Below are 16,020 nucleotides of genomic sequence, written 5' to 3'. Positions count from 1 at the left end.
CGGCGCCTGTAGTCCCAGCTACCCGGGAGGCTGAGGCAGGAGAATGGTGTGAACCCAGGAGGCGGAGCTTGCAGTGAGCTGAGATCCTGCCACTGCACTCCAGCCTGGGGGACAGAGTGAGACTCCATCTCAAAAAAAAAAAAAGAAAAAATTTTTTTTAGAGATGGGGTCTCACTCTGCTGCCCAGGCTGGAGTGCAGTGGTATTATCATAGTTCACTGCAGTGTTGAACTCTTGGGCTCATGGGATCCTCCTGCCTCAACTTCCCAAGTGGGTAGGACTACAAGCATGTGCCACCACGCCCAGCTAATTTAAAAACAAATTTTGTAGAGATGAGGTCTCACTATGTTGACTAGGCTGGTCTCCAATTTCTGGACTCCAAAGATCCTCCCACCTCAGCCTCCCAAATCGCTGGGATCACACTAGGCTTACCCTCTAAATCTCAAAGGCACTGTCCTATAAACTAGCTGAAAGAACATTCCTTAGCCTTCTCAGATAGGATTATTCAAATATAAGGGAATCCACAAAATTTTTTTAAAAGCATTATATTTTTCCTATGGAATGATTATATGAAATAAAATACATTTTTTTAAAAGGCTTGGCCAGACATGGTGGCTCACGCCTGTAATCCTAACACTTTGGGAGGCCGAGGCGGGCAGATCACTTGAGGTTAGGAGTTTGAGACCAGTCTGGACAACATAGTAAAACTCCGTCTCTACTGAAAATACAAAAAAAGGAGCCAGGCATGGTGGCAGGCGCCGATAGTCACAGCTACTCAAGAGGCTGAGGCACAAGAATCACTTGAATCCAGGAGGTGGAGGTTGCAGTGAGCTGAGATTGAGCCACTACACTCTAGTCTGGGCGATAGCAAGACTCCATCTCAAAAAAAAAAAAAAAAAAAATTAAAAATGAAATTAAAACGCTCTTCAATTTTTGAACTACAAAATTTGAGTGATTCTGTTTTAAATTTTAGGGATGAGTAATTTAGAAAGTACAGATAATAAAAGGTTTGATTACCAACTACTAAACAAGCATGCATTGAGCAATGGAGGATATTTTTACTAAAACTTCTTTGTTATGAAATTACTGATAAAAATGAAAAATCAGGTGATGTGCTGAGAAGTCGCCATCTGAACAAAGTTAATGAGTAAATTGGGAAGCCAGAGATAACTGGCTAACAAACAGATTGTGAAAAAGTACTTAAGAATATAGACTCCGAAATCAAACTTGTGTTCATACCATGGTTCCTTCACTTTCTAGCAGTGTATACCTGAGTAAGTGCCTTTCAGAAGGGAAAAAGATGAAGGGAGGAATACTGTAATGATTGTTCTATCTTTAGGGAAAAGAAACTTATAAATGCCTTAAATTCCTTATCACAGTGTTCACCTTCCTAAAATTCTGTTTTTTATTATTGGCTTAGAAATGGATTTCCAGTGAAAGTTTTTGTTTTACTATCTTAAGTCATTTAAGAAAGTTTAACACATATTTAAAGCTATCTTCATATACAGAAGAGTAAAACTGTGGGATATGAAATTAATATGAAACATGTCAACCATTTCAATGAACAATCCTACAACACACAGAAATCTAGGACCAAAATTTAATTTGTGAGGATGAGCCACCGATTGTATTTCCCTGATACTAAGTTCTGGCTCCCAAACAAACCAGCTATAAGATGTATTTGTAGTATACCTTAGCAAGGTCTTCTTTTAACTTGTTGTATTGCTCCACATCAAAATGCTGTTGCTTTGATTTCTTGTGGAAGAACTGAAGAAACTGCCTACTCTTAACAGCTGAGTAAGTATAATCCTTAAAAAAAAAGAGAGAGAAGAAAATAACATGTTCTGAATGAACATAATGCCTCTGCAAGAAAGATACTTGACTCAGCAACAACAAAGCAAAAGAAGGCAGATGAATGGGTAAAATATTTGCAATGGCCATGAGAGTAAGCATAAGCCAACACAAATAAAACATTTAGTCTCATTTAAGATCTGCTGCTCCTTTCAAAAACAGGCAAGCTGGGAGAAATTATACATAATGGGAAAGAAGAAGGAAGAAAAAAGAAAAGGGAGATTTTTGGCATACTGAATAAACCATGAGACAAAGCTGATATTACTGAATGTTTTGCAATGCAAATTCAGTTTTATTTATAAATGAGGGCACAGAGAACACGTTTATCCCAATGGAGGAATCTGTGTGTTACACTAATTACTTCTCCATAGAAGTTATATATAATTTCTCTGTGTTGTAAGTCTTCATCCAGTCTTGTAAAAAACAATACATTTACCAGCTCATAAAAACCCAGATGGCAGTAATTCAGTAAATAAAAAGGCTTTATTGCTTATTGCTTAGATAAGAGATTCTTTGCAAAGATGTTCTAACTTACCATTTTCCTAACAAACTACTCACCTGTCGAGTGACTACAAAGTATGCAAAAAAGACCATAGAATTTGCAAATGTGATGAAGTATGTAACTGGTTCCATGATATCCCAGGAGTACACCCACCACGTGAGCCAGGCCAGTGCCCCACCCTGAATGGACAGCAGTGCCAATCCAGCCCACAGGAGTCCGCTGGTTTTGGCTTCCGAATGAGCTGCTATTCCAGCTTTCACCTGAGGAGGAATGAAAAACTTAATTCCGTTTACAAATACACCAACTAAAGGGACAAAAAACAAGATGCAAAGGAACTCTATTTATTTATTTATTTATTTTTTATTATCCTTTAAGTTCTAGGGTACATGTGCATAACGTGCAGGTTTGTTACATATGTATACTTGTGCCATGTTGGTGTGCTGCACCCATCAACTCGTCAGCACCCATCAATTCATCATTTATATCATGTATAACTCCCAATGCAATCCCTCCCCCCCGCCTCCCCATGATAGGCCCCAGTGTGTCATGTTCCCCTTCCTGAGTCCAAATGATCTCATTGTTCAGTTCCACCTATGAGTGAGAACATGCGGTGTTTGGTTTTCTGTTCTTGTGATAGTTTGCTGAGAATGATGGTTTCCAGCTGCATCCATGTCCCTACAAAGGATGCAAACTCATCCTTTTTTATGGCTGCATAGTATTCCATGGTGTATATGTGCCACGTTTTCTTAATCCAGTCTGTCACAGATGGACATTTGGGTTGATTCAAACAAATGCACATCTGTATTACTTTGAAGAGGTCAGATATATGGAAAAACAACTTATAAAACATATACATGAATGAGTAAATACTCATTATCGTATCAGCTCATTAATCTTTTTAAAATTATAAAGGTAGTAACTGCCCTTGGAAAAATGAATAGTATAGAAGAGTATACAATGAAAAACTCAGAAGTCATCCTCTGAGGCCGGGCGCGGTGGCTCAAGCCTGTAATCCCAGCACTTTGGGAGGCCGAGATGGGCGGATTACGAGGTCAGGAGATCAAGACCATCCTGGCTAACACGGTGAAACCCCGTCTCTACTAAAAAATACAAAAAAACTAGCTGGGCGAGGTGGTGGGCACCTGTAGTCCCAGCTACTCCAGAGGCTGAGGCAGGAGAATAGCGTGAACCCGGGAGGCGGAGCTTGCAGTGAGCTGAGATCCGGCCACTGCACTCCAGCCTGGGCGACAGAGCGAGACTCCGTCTCAAAAAAAAAAAAAGAAGAAGTCATCCTCTGAGACCCAAATAAAATTAGAGGCCTACTTGACTCAGCAATTCCACTTCTAAGAATTCATTCTGAAAATACACCTGCATACACAAAACCCATTACAGATTCATTCTTAATAGCGGAAGTCCAAAAATAATCCATATGCCCATCAAGATGTCACACAACTGTAATGAAGCTCTGTGCCGATAAGGGGAGATTTCTATGATACGCTGAAAAAAGATGAGAATAATGCATAATAATGTGCTTCCTTTTCTGAGAAAAAGAACAGAGTAAGAATATATTTGTATTTGTACACAGATAAAGGAAATCTAAAATGATTCATAGGTGTGGAGAATGTAGTAACTGGGAGGAAAACTTTAGATTTTTAAATTTTAATCCAAGTAAATATATTACAAGTAAAGAAAAAACTAAAATGGTAAACAATCAAAAAAATAAAACAAGTCCCTCTCTCTGACATCCTCCAAATACCCTTAGAGGTAATTACTATTAAAACTTCCTAGGCCGGGCGCGGTGGCTCAAGCCTGTAATCCCAGCACTTTGGGAGGCCGAGACGGGCGGATCACAAGGTCAGGAGATCGAGACCATCGTGGCTAACACAGTGAAACCCCGTCTCTACTAAAAAATACAAAAAAACTAGCTGGGTGTGGTGGCGGGCACCTGTAGTCCCAGCTACTCAGGAGGCTGAGCTGGGAGAATGGCATAAACTTGGCAGGTGGAGCTTGCGGTGAGCTGAGATCCGGCCACTGCACTCCAGCCTGGGCGACAGAGTGAGACTCCGTCTCAAACAAAACAAAAAACAAAACAAAACAAAACAACTTCCTTACATCTCCAGAAACTTTCCATTCATATTGAGAGATACACATAGACCTTCCCATTTAAATAAACATCACAAATGGGATTATAAGTCTAAAGAATGCAATTCTTTCTCTTGAAACAAATTTCCCCAACTATCCCCCAAATCAAAGTTATTGTTTCCACACCATTGATTTAACTTTAGATGCTAGTTATTACCAACTTTCCAGCTGCAATTCTGTTAGACGGAGTAAGGGCTCTGGGCCTATTCTCTAAAAAGGAAAGGGAGGTAGGACTCCAGCTAGTGCTTCCCTGCTCATATTACACTTATTTACAGAGACATTATGACTGATCTCTGGAGAGGAAGCATAGCATAGAGTTTAAGGTGGCAGCTCTGAACACAGGCCACGTGAGCTCAAGTCCAGGCTCTACATGTATTAGCGATACACCTCTGTTGCTCAGTTTCCTCATCTGAAAAAATGGGGAAGATAGAAGTACTGAACTTACAGGTTGTTTGTGAGGAGTAAAGGAGAAAATTAGCATATGGAAAGCATTCAGAAAAATGCTCACACGAGGAGCACTCAATAAACACTAGGTATTATTTTCAAATATACTCAACCGTGATGCTTCCTAACCTGTTCAAGGGGCTGCAGCTGTTCCTTCAGGTGGTCAATTTTCTCCAGTAAATGGTGCTCTCTCTTTTTCTGAGACTCTTCTAAATGCAAGATTGTAAAGAGTCTATGAACCAAGGATTTCATGTGTTCCGTCTCAGCAGTGTGCTCATTAGTTGGTTTTTCTGAGAAAAGACACAAGGGAAACAAGCCAGTCACCATATTGTTCCTGCAGGGTGTGTAAGTCTTTCTGTCCCCAATTCTCTTTCCAAATATTATTTTAGGATCCACAGGGTAAGGAAGCTGGTGTACAAACATGTAAACAAAGGTGTAATATACAAATGTATATTTGGAAAATATATATTTGTAAAAGCAGTTCAAGAGTATGTTCTTTTCAACAAAGAGTGTCACAGTAAACAAAGTGTGGATCTGAAAGGCAGTTCATATACAAGGTTAAAAAAAAAAAAGTCACCACTTTTTTTGTGACATGCCACTTTGGCATAAGGATTATTATGAGCTGAAGGCAACTGAAAATAAGCAGACACAAGAAAGGCTCTCCGGTCTCTCCCTATTTGCCCAAAGCAGGACACAAATTTTACAAAGACCCCTCTACCAGAAAGAACAAAGACACAACTTTAGACTCTTTTCAGCTTAGAGATTGCACCAGAGGAATCTACATGACAAACTTTAGTAGCTTTTAACTACCTGTAACCAACTTATTTGCTTTTCCACAATTTGCTGCCCCCAGAGATTCAAGGCCCTTTTCCTTTGTCTTGTCACAACTCTAAAAATGTATTGAGTCTTGTCACAACTCTGAAAATATATTGTTCTTTGTAGAAGATGCTCTGTCAGCTGAGGTTCAGAGCCACCTCTTTGAGAATTACTCATTCCTTGGATACCTCCCATGTGTCTATGAAACATACACATTAATAAACTACTGTTTGATTTTTTGTTAGTAATCTGTCTTATTAAGGGTCCATCCCAGCTAAGAACTAAGAGTAAGGGAAAATTATTTTTCAACTCTTACAGGAATTACTGTTTCAGAGTTTTTAATATAAAGTTCTCTTGATTATAGACTTCCCTCATCCCACCTTCTCTATGGGTTTGTAAGTCCATATAAAATTAGGCTCAGCCTATGAGAAGTCCCTCAGATTGATACCTTTCTGAGGGCTGTAATTGTTCATTATCACTGTAAGAGAACGTGAGGGAGGACAAGGTGAGAGGAAGGGAAGATGGACCTTCCCACCAGGCAGCAGCAAACAACTGCAGAAAAGAGAGACGTGTGTCTCGAGTCAGTATCAGTCCAGTGAGTTTTCCAGTTTGTGTCAGTAGTCCGGAAGTTATTTTTCTTCCATCACTACCCAATTCAAGACTGTTGTAGTCTTTACCCTCTTCCATAGTCTAGGCTATAGCTGCCATAGAGGGGTGAAAGCTAGGTGTTCCCTTTTAGGCTCTGAGATCTGTAGAAGAGTCAGAGTCCTTTTGTTAATGAAAAGTGTATTGGTACGTAAAAGATCTATATACAGAGAAAAGGCATAGATGGGACAAAATTTTGTCCAAAACCGTGGAGTATATAACAAAGATAGACAAAGCTGGGCATTAAAACAGCAAGGGTAAATTTTATTAATAACTATTGCAATAGGGTCCAGCGTGAATTGAACTCAACTTCAATTTGTGCAGAGATGACTGTTTTAAAGAAAGAATGACAGAATAGGCAGGGTGAACAGCAGGGGCTTGAACAGAGTCAGGGAAATGAAAATTTACAAAAAGTGGATAGTTGGTTAATGTTACTGGGCCATCTGGGTTTAATTGGTAACTATCCAGAAGAGATATAAACTTCTCATATCTTATGATAGGATGCAAGTCAGAGCCAGGCACCCACGGGTTGGGAGTAAGAGAGTTATGTCCTTGAACATTAGCATTTCAAAGACTCCCAAGAGAGGACAGGTCTGGGTGATAAAAAATTTATACCCCCAGGCCAGGTGAGGTGGTTCACGCCTGTAATCCCAGCACTTTGGGAGGTCAAGGTGGGTGGATCACCTGGGTTCAGGAGTTTGAGATCAGCCTGGCCAACATGGTGAAACCCCGTCTCTACTAAAAATACAAACATCAGCTGGGCATGGTGGTGCACACCTGTAGTCCCAGCTACTTGGGACGCTGAGGCAGGAGAATTGCTTGAACCTGGGAGGCAGAGGTTGCAGTGAGCTGAGATTGCACCATTGCAATCCAGCCTGGGCAACAGAGAGAGAGACTGTCTCAAAAAAAAAAAAAAAAAAAAAAAAAGTTCTGGTGAGGGCTCAGAAGTTCTTTGCAAGTCCATAGCAATAATGGTGTTTATTCCAGCTTCCAATAAGATATTCCTCATTTCAAAGAGCTTATCAGATTGGCCTTTACCATATATATATTTTTGGATTTTTAGTAGAGACAAGGTTTCACCATGTTGGCCACACCGTTCTCAAACTCCTGACCTCAAGCGATCCACCTGCCTCAGCCTCCCAGAGTGCTGGGATTACAGGTGTGAGTCACCACGCCCAACCTACCATCGATATTTCTACCAACATTCTGATCATGACCACTTAAGTAAATCTCTAAAAACGTTCAGACTTCCTACAGCTTTTCTCTTCCGAGCTCTCACCAGAATTGTCCTTAACACTCTGTTCATGGCAATATAGGATTTTTCTAGTCTGCTCTTCCAAACTCTTCCAGCCTTTCCCCATTACCAAATTCCAAAGCCACTTCCACCTTTTCAGATATTCTTATAGCCCCACTCCTGGTACCAATTTTCTGTCTTAGTCTATTTTCTGCTGCAACAGCAGAATATCACAGACTGGGCAACTTACAAAGAACAAAATTTTACTTCCTCACAGTTCTGGAGTCTGAGAAGTCCAAGACCAAGGTGTTGGCATATCGGTGAGAACCTTCTTGCTGCATCATCCCATGGCAAAAGGGAGGCAGAGAGAAAGCAAGTGTGTATGCACAGCAGCACAAGAAGGGGCCAAACTCATTCTTTTATAAGGAACCTACTGCCATGATAACCTCTCCAGTGAAAATGGCATTAATCTATTCATTAGGGCAGTGCCCCCGTGAGCCAAACACCTCCCAATATGCCTCACATCCCAACACTACAACACTGGGGATCAAGTTTCCAACACATCAACTTTGGGGAACATACTCAAAGTACAGCATTGCTCTACAGATGAGGTTCTATGGCTTACTGACCTATCACCAGGTTTTGGCTGGAATAAACAGTAAATTTTCCAGATGGTACTGAGCTTTCTCAGACAGGCATTCTAAGAGAAGCGGAGTTGTCATCCAAACAATGTGGCCTTGAGCTATTAGAAACTATGCAAATGTTCGTTCAAGTCTCTTAGTGTGTGTGGTGTGAGGGGGGCAGTGTTGACAACATTTGTGCTGAGAGTTTACAGTTTTTATAGGCCATGGTTAACGCCTAGTTGAGAAGAAAGTTCTGAGGAACCTGACTGAAGTTTAGTCAAGGTGAGAGTCTTTGTCAAGTGGCATGAAATGTTTATCTGAGTTCAACAATGAGTGCCCTTGGCTGCCACTACAGAATTCATGTGTTACACTACCAACCTAAACAGACTCATAATATTTGTCTGTGGCATCTCCTAATAAAGGCCAAAAATGAGAGATAATTATTATTTTCCTTTTCTTCAGAAGCTTATTTTTTGTACATGTGTCTTCCGTGTGAACTTAATTTTCATACCCCAAATTTTGAAATCCAAATTTGCAATGTATTAGAGGAATATTTTAGTTAAATGGAGTTTAAATAACTTTTTTGAAAACTCCAAATTTGTAATTTTATAAATTTCATTTTCAGTTAATCCAGTATGATTCCTCTGCCATTGTTTTCCTTCCAGCTATACCTGCTGTGTCCCTGTTTACTTCACACTCTGAGACTTGGCAAGTCTGATACAGTTTTCATAAGCTGAGGTTCCAGGGAAACCTGGGCTCACTGACCTCCCATCTCCAGGGAGGCTTCTGTCCTAGGAGTTCAATTCCAACAAACAGCCCTTCCAGGCAGCAAGCGGGGTTTTCTAATGAGCAGGCAGGAGTGGGGAGGTTGTGCTTTATCCCACTTAGACCTAAGGCTTATGGTCCATGTGGTGGTTTGAAGGTTTAGGAAGGTCATGTAGAGCAATGGGATGGCCTGTAAACATCTTTTTCCACTTGTTTGTTCATACATGCAACCCAAAGAACAGCAAGTGGAAGACCTTCCAGGGAGTTAGGAACTCACTGGACATGAAAGTTGTGTAGTATCTTAACAGGGATTTCCAATTCTATATTTTTCAATTTCTATCACGCTCTCTTTGAAGTTAAATACTGCCCTGATGTTAAAAGAGAATTCAGAATGGAAGAAAGTTAGTAAGTGTTGAAATAAGTGATTCATTTTAATTTCTTTATTCTTCTTTGTATTTGAAAATCCCATATAATGTTCAAATATACAATTAAAATTTTTAAAAATTATTTTTATTTGAGGGGTCCTCAGAGAAATGGCTGATAAAAGTGACAGGACACGATAGTTGGTACAAGATCAACCTGGATCATATTTCTATACCAAAAAGTAAGAAAGTACTTACAACAAACGGGGGAGAGGGAGTAAGTGACAAAGACAGAGGAGTCACTGGTGTTCAAACTGTACACTGTATGGCTAGCTGGAGCTGCTTCAAGCTGGAGGACGTTTTTAAAAAGCAATTTCTTACTTAAATTCCCTCCCTGTTGATGGCTCTTGCCTCATCTAGAATTTGGCTGCAAAATGATGATTTTCCACCTCCAGATACTCTCCCACATTTACCAGTAGATGCTCAGCACCTCACTGTAAGTAAGAGCCTTCTATTATTTGTTGATCTATTTATTTTATCACCAATTTATTAAGGCATAGACTTACAAATTTCTTCCTCCTGCCCTTAACAGTATATAATTATAGTTTACTGGGAGAAGAAGCCTCAGAAGCCAATACTAGCTGGAATTCTTAAACTGTAATTGGTGAATTGCTGGACACTCAATGTGAACTAGCATGGAAGGAAAAACTCCCACACTTTCATGAGTTTTATCTCCTGGAACCTTACCAGGTTCTCACAGTGAAGATCAGAGATCAGAGAAAAATACTCTCTCTGCTTTGGGCAGGAGGAAAGGAAAAATAACCATTCTGAAATAGCCCTGAGCACATGTCCTCCATAATGGGAAACTACTTTACCAGAGCCTTATCTGACTTGGAGAAAGGGCAATTAGTCAACTACAGACCCCTCTAGCCTTACTGCCTCATACAGGAGAATAAGAGAGGCTAAACTCTTGTAAAGATTACAGTCTAGAGACACAGGCCCAGTGAAAAAGATATACATTTAATAATAAGATTAGGCTGGGCACAGTGGCTCACGCCTGTAATCCCAGCACTTTGGGAGGCCGAGGCGGGTGTATCACGAGGTCAGGAGATCGAGACCATCCTGGCTAACACGGTGAAACCCTGTCTCTACTGAAAATACAAAAAATTAGCCGGGCGTGGTGGCGGGTGGCAGGAGAGTGGCGTGAACCCAGGAGGCAGAGTTTGCAGTGAGCTGAGATCACACCACTGCACTCTAGGCTGGGTGACAGAGTGAGAGTCCGCCTCAAAAAAACAAAACAAAACAAAACAAAACAGATTATAGAATGATTCCTCTCCTCAATATCTTACCACTACATTAACAGGGCTTCAGTTTTATACAAGGCACAGATTCTATTTGAGAAAGAATTTATAGGGAAACCCCAAAACATCAGGCGAAACAAAAATAAGGACACTAGAGGAAAGCCTGATATCTACAGCTACAGCAAACATTAAATATCTTAACTCCTAGCCACATAAAACCTCACACTAAAGACCTGTTCAGCTCAGTTTCTATTGCCTGATACCTCATGTCTAGCTTTCAGCAAAAAATTTAAAGACAAGCTAAAAGGCAAAGAAATAAACAACAGCCACAGTTTGAAGGGACAAGACAAGCATCAGAACCAGGCTCTGATATGGCAGAAATTTTGGAATTATCAGAGTAGGATAGTAAAGCAACTATGATGAAAGGCTCTAATGGAGCGAGTGTACCATATGCAAGAACAGATGAGTAATGTAAATGGAGAGCTAGAAACTTAGAAAGAACCAAAAGGAATTGCTAGAAATAGAAACCACTGTAACAGAAATGAAGAATGCCTTTGATGGGCTCATCAGTAGACTGGGGAGGAAAGAATCAGTCAGCTTGAGGGTATGCCAACAGAAACTTCTCAAACTGAAAGTCAAGGAGAAAAAAGAATGGAAAAAAAAACACCTAACAAAATATTTAAGAACTGTGGGACAATTGCACAAGTGTAACTTAGGCATAATGGGACTACCAGAAGAAGGAAAAAGAGAGAAAGGAAAAGCAGCAATATTTGAACTAATAATGGCTAAGAATTGTCCAAAAGAATATTGCTAATGGCCAAAATGATAGTTTGAGATGAAAAAAAAAGCTCTTTAAGAAAGAGTTAAGACTTCCAGTTTCCTGTCTGACATAAAAAACTCAAAAGTTGTCACTCCATCCTAACAAGTAGTAAATGGCTGAGTACAATGAAAATCATAACTCTTCTTAGATGCGTAAGAAAACTAAGGTTAGAGGGAAAACTGCTGTCCCCAAAATTGAAGAGATAGATAAATACAGACAATGACAACTTAACGAAGCAGAGACTCATGAGCAGAAATCTGCAAAGAATCAGTACCAGGGTAGGAAAACCTGAACTGTAACTGACAAATTGCTGGAGGCTCAGCCCCCACAACTCTTGAAAACACTCCAGGGAGTCCCACAGGTGGGGGCATTCCCACCCTTTTGTGAGTTTCACTTCTGGGAGTTCTACTAGGTACTCACAGTGAAAACTGAAGAAAAATCTCCTCCTTCTGGCAGCAGGAAAGGAAGAGTAGTCATTTTGAAATATGCCAAAGAATTCTGTTCTTTCTTTTTTTTTTTTTTTTTTTGGTGAGACGGAGTCTCACTCTGTTGCCCAGGCTGGAGTTCAGTGACATGATCTTGGCTCACTGCAGCTTCTGCCTCCCGGGTTCAAGTGATTCTCCTGCCGCAGCCCCCTGAGTAGCTGCGATTACAGGCGCCTGCCACCATGCCCAGCTAATTTTTCTATTTTCAGTAGAGACAGGTTTCACCATGTTGGCAGGCTGATTTCGAACTCCTGACCTAGTGATCCCCCCTCCCTCGGTCTCCCAAAGTGCTAGGATTAAAGGCGTGAGCCACCGCGCCTGGCCAAATTCTGTTATTCTTAACAAGGACTCTCCACAAGGTAAATTATTTTCCCAGAGCCTAACCGATTGGGATTTCATTAGAGCTTAATTAACCTAGGGGAAAAGAAAAAAGCACCCTGTAACCATCGTATCCCACCTAAGGGAGGGTGGGGGAAGGGCTGAGAAGCATTGTGAAGTTCACAGTCCAGGGGTACAGGCTCACTGAAAGACTGAGACCTACTCCCCTTAATCATAGGACTATAGAACACTTCCCCCCCATACCTTACTTTATCACTATATTATAAAAGGCTTATTTACTGCAGTTCCCTTTATCCAGTATATCATATCCAGCTTTTAACACAAAATTACAAGACTTACTACAAGGCAAAAAACACAGTTTGAACAGACAGAATAAGCATCAGAACGAAAGCCAGACATGGCAGGAACGCTGGAATTATCAGACTAGCAACTTGAAATAACTACAAATAATATGCTAAGGAATCTACTAGAAAAAGTAGATAACATGCAAGAACAGATGGGTAATGTAAGAAGACAGATGGAAATTCTAAGAAAGAATCCAAATAAAATGCTAGAGATCAAAAGCATTGTAACGGAAAGGAAGAATGCCTTTAATGGGCTTGTTAGTAGATGAAACACAGCTGAAGAAAGAATCTCTGAGCTTAAGGATATTTCATTAGAAACTTTCAAAACTGGTAAGCAAAGAGAAAAAAGACTTTATAACCAGAACAGAATGTCCAAGAACTTTAGGACAACTACAAAAGGAATAACATGTATGTAATTAAAATACTAGAAGGAGAAGAAAGGAAGGAACAGAAGAATTATTTGATTAAAGACTGAGAATTCCCCCGAAACTAATGTAAGATAGCAAACCACAGATCCAGGAAGCTCAGAGAACACCAAGCAGGACAAATGCCAAGAGAAAACTACACACAGGTATATCGTTTTCAAAGTGCAGAAAATCAAAGACAAAGAAAATAATTCTTAAAGAAGCCAGGGACAGGGGGGAACCCTTAGCTATAGCAGAGAAAAAAAAATTAAACCTGACTTCTCTGAAATCATGCAAGCAAGAAGTAGGATAAAATATTTAGTGTTGAGAGGAAAAAAAAAAAATGGCCTAAAATTTGGTACCCTGTGAAATTATTCTTCAAAAGTAAAGGAGAAACAAAGATATTTTCAAACAAAATTTAGTGAATTTGTTACTAGCAGGCCTGCCTTGCAAGAAATATTAAAAGAAGTTCTTCAGAGAAAAGCAAGATGATATAGGTTGGAAATTTAGTTCTACAGAAAGAAAGAGGATCAGAGAGGGAACAGTAGAGGTAAAATAAAAACCTTTATTTTTATTATTTTTAATTGATCTACTAGATAACAGTCAGTTCAAAAGAATAATGCTAACACTGGTTTTGACTATGTATGCTTGGTATACCTATGCTTATGAATCACTGAAATGAATGACAGCCGTGAGACAAGGGGCATGAGGGAGGAATTGGGATTTTTTTTTTTATAAGGTATTTGCACAGCCGTGAAGCAGTCTAATGTTATTTGAAACTGAACTCGCAATAGTTGTAAATGTATATCGCAAACTCTTAGGCAACCACTAAAAAAAGAAGTATAAATAATATGCTGGAAAAGGAGAGAAAATGAAATATACAGAATGCTCAATTAAAAACCAAAAAAGGCAGAAAAAATGTGGAAGACAAAAACAGGAAAAAAAAAAAAAAAAACAATGACAACAAATAGAAAACAGTAGCAAATACGGTAGATATTATGTATATCAGTAATCAATTTGAATGTCAATGGCCTAAATGAACCAATCAAAAGATAGAGCTTGTCAGAGTGGATCAAAAAGCCAGATCCAACTATGTATTGTCTATAAGAAACCCACTTTAAATATGAAGACACATATAGATGAAAAGCAAAGGGATGAAGAAAGATATACTATGCTAACACTAATAAAAAGAAAGCTGAAATAGCTATATTAATTTCAGACAAAACAGACATTAGAGCAAGGAAAGCTACCAGGAGTAAAGGGAGACATTACATAATAATAAAAGGCCAATTCTCCAAGAAGATGTAACAATTCTTAATATGTATGCTCCTAACACAGCATCAAAGTACATGAGGCAAAACAAAAACTAATAGAACTACAAGAAGAAACAGATGAATTCACGTTTACAGTTGCAGACTTCAACATTCCTCTGTTAGAAATGGACAGATCTGCCGAGCAGAAAATCAGGAGGTATACAGTTGAACTCAATAGCACCATCAATCAACTGAGATAAATGTGACATCTATAGACTATCCAAAAACAGCAAAATACACATTCTCAAGTTCACATGGAACATCTCATCAAGAGAGATCACACTGAAGGCTATAAAACTCACATGAGTAAATGTAAAAAAAGAAAAATACAATGTATGCTTTCGGATCTCAGTGGAATTAAAATAAAAATCAATAACCCAAAGATAGCTGGAAAATTCCAAAATACTTAGATATTAAATAATGTACTTCTAACACATGGGTCAAAGGAGAAATCACGAGAAAAAAATTTAAAATATTTTAAAATAAATGAAAATACAACTTATCAAAATTTATGGAAAGCACTGAAAGCAGTGCTCAGAGGGGAATCTATAGCATTGAATACATATAATAGGAAAGAATAAACATCTAAAATTTAAAATTCTAAACTTATACTTTAAGAAACCAGAGAAAGAGGGGCAAATGAAATGAAAAGCAAGCAAAAGAAAAGAAATAATAAATATTAGCGTAGAAACCAATGAGATCGAGAACAGAAAATCCATAGAGAAAAATCAATGATGTTAAGTTAGTTCTTTGGGAAAAAATCAATTAAATTGATAAACTTCTAGCCAGGTTAATCAAGAAAAACAAGAGAGGCAACAAGTTATTCATGTTAGAAATGAAATGAGGGGATTTAACTACAGATCCCATGGACATTAAAAGGAAAATAAAGAAATACTATGAACAACTCTATGCCCACAAATTCAATAACCCAGATAAAATAGATTAATTCTCTGAAAGGCACAATCTGTCAAAACTCACACAAAAAGAAATAGACAATCTGCATAAGCCTATACCTATTAAGCAGTTGAATCAATAACTAATAAACTTCCAAAACAGAAAGGACCAAGTCCAGATAGATTTCCTTGGTGAATTCTACCAAACATCAAAGGAAGAAACTATGCTAATTCTCTACAATCTCTTTCAGAAGACAGAAGCAGAGGGAATACTTCCTAACTCATTCTATGAGGCCAGCATTACCTTAATACTAAAACCAGACAAAAACACTGTAAGAAAACAAAACCATAGACCAACATCTCTCGTGAATATAGACACAAAAATCCTCAGCAAAATAATAGCAAATAAAATACAACAATGTCTAAAAAGACTGCTACACCACATCTAAGTGGGATTTATCCAGGTATGCAAGGCTCAACACTTGAATATGAATTCATGGAATCCATCACATCAACAGACTAAGGAAGAAAAATCACATGATCATATCAATTGCACAAAAAGCATTTGACAAAATCCAAAACCAATTCACAATGAAGACTCTCAGCAAACCAGGAACACAGGGCAATTTCCTCAACTTGTGAAAGACAATGAGAAAGCAAGTCATAGCCTGGGAGAAAATATTTGCAAAAGACATACCTGATACAAGACTGTTATCCCAAACATACAAATAACTCGAA

The 16,020-nt window shown here is 39.0% G+C and overlaps 1 protein-coding gene across 1 annotated transcript in view; it reads right to left on the bottom strand.

Annotated features, from left to right (window-relative positions):
• Window positions 1-1,638: 1,638 nt before the first annotated feature.
• MCUB (mitochondrial calcium uniporter dominant negative subunit beta) overlaps window positions 1,639-16,020 on the bottom strand; it is a 115,599-nt gene continuing 101,217 nt past the window's right edge. The window contains exons 5-7 of the mRNA XM_023219923.3: window positions 5,068-5,228; window positions 2,409-2,612; window positions 1,639-1,808 (exon numbers count right to left, since the gene is read on the bottom strand). Of these exons, the coding sequence (XP_023075691.1) occupies window positions 1,668-1,808; window positions 2,409-2,612; window positions 5,068-5,228 (506 nt within the window). The 3' untranslated portion in view covers window positions 1,639-1,667. The remainder of the gene's footprint in view (window positions 1,809-2,408; window positions 2,613-5,067; window positions 5,229-16,020) is intronic.

Source organism: Piliocolobus tephrosceles, chromosome 3 (genome assembly GCF_002776525.5).
Source record: "Piliocolobus tephrosceles isolate RC106 chromosome 3, ASM277652v3, whole genome shotgun sequence".
Classification (NCBI taxonomy): domain Eukaryota; kingdom Metazoa; phylum Chordata; class Mammalia; order Primates; family Cercopithecidae; genus Piliocolobus; species Piliocolobus tephrosceles.
This window is presented reverse-complemented; position numbering and strand designations above follow the sequence as displayed.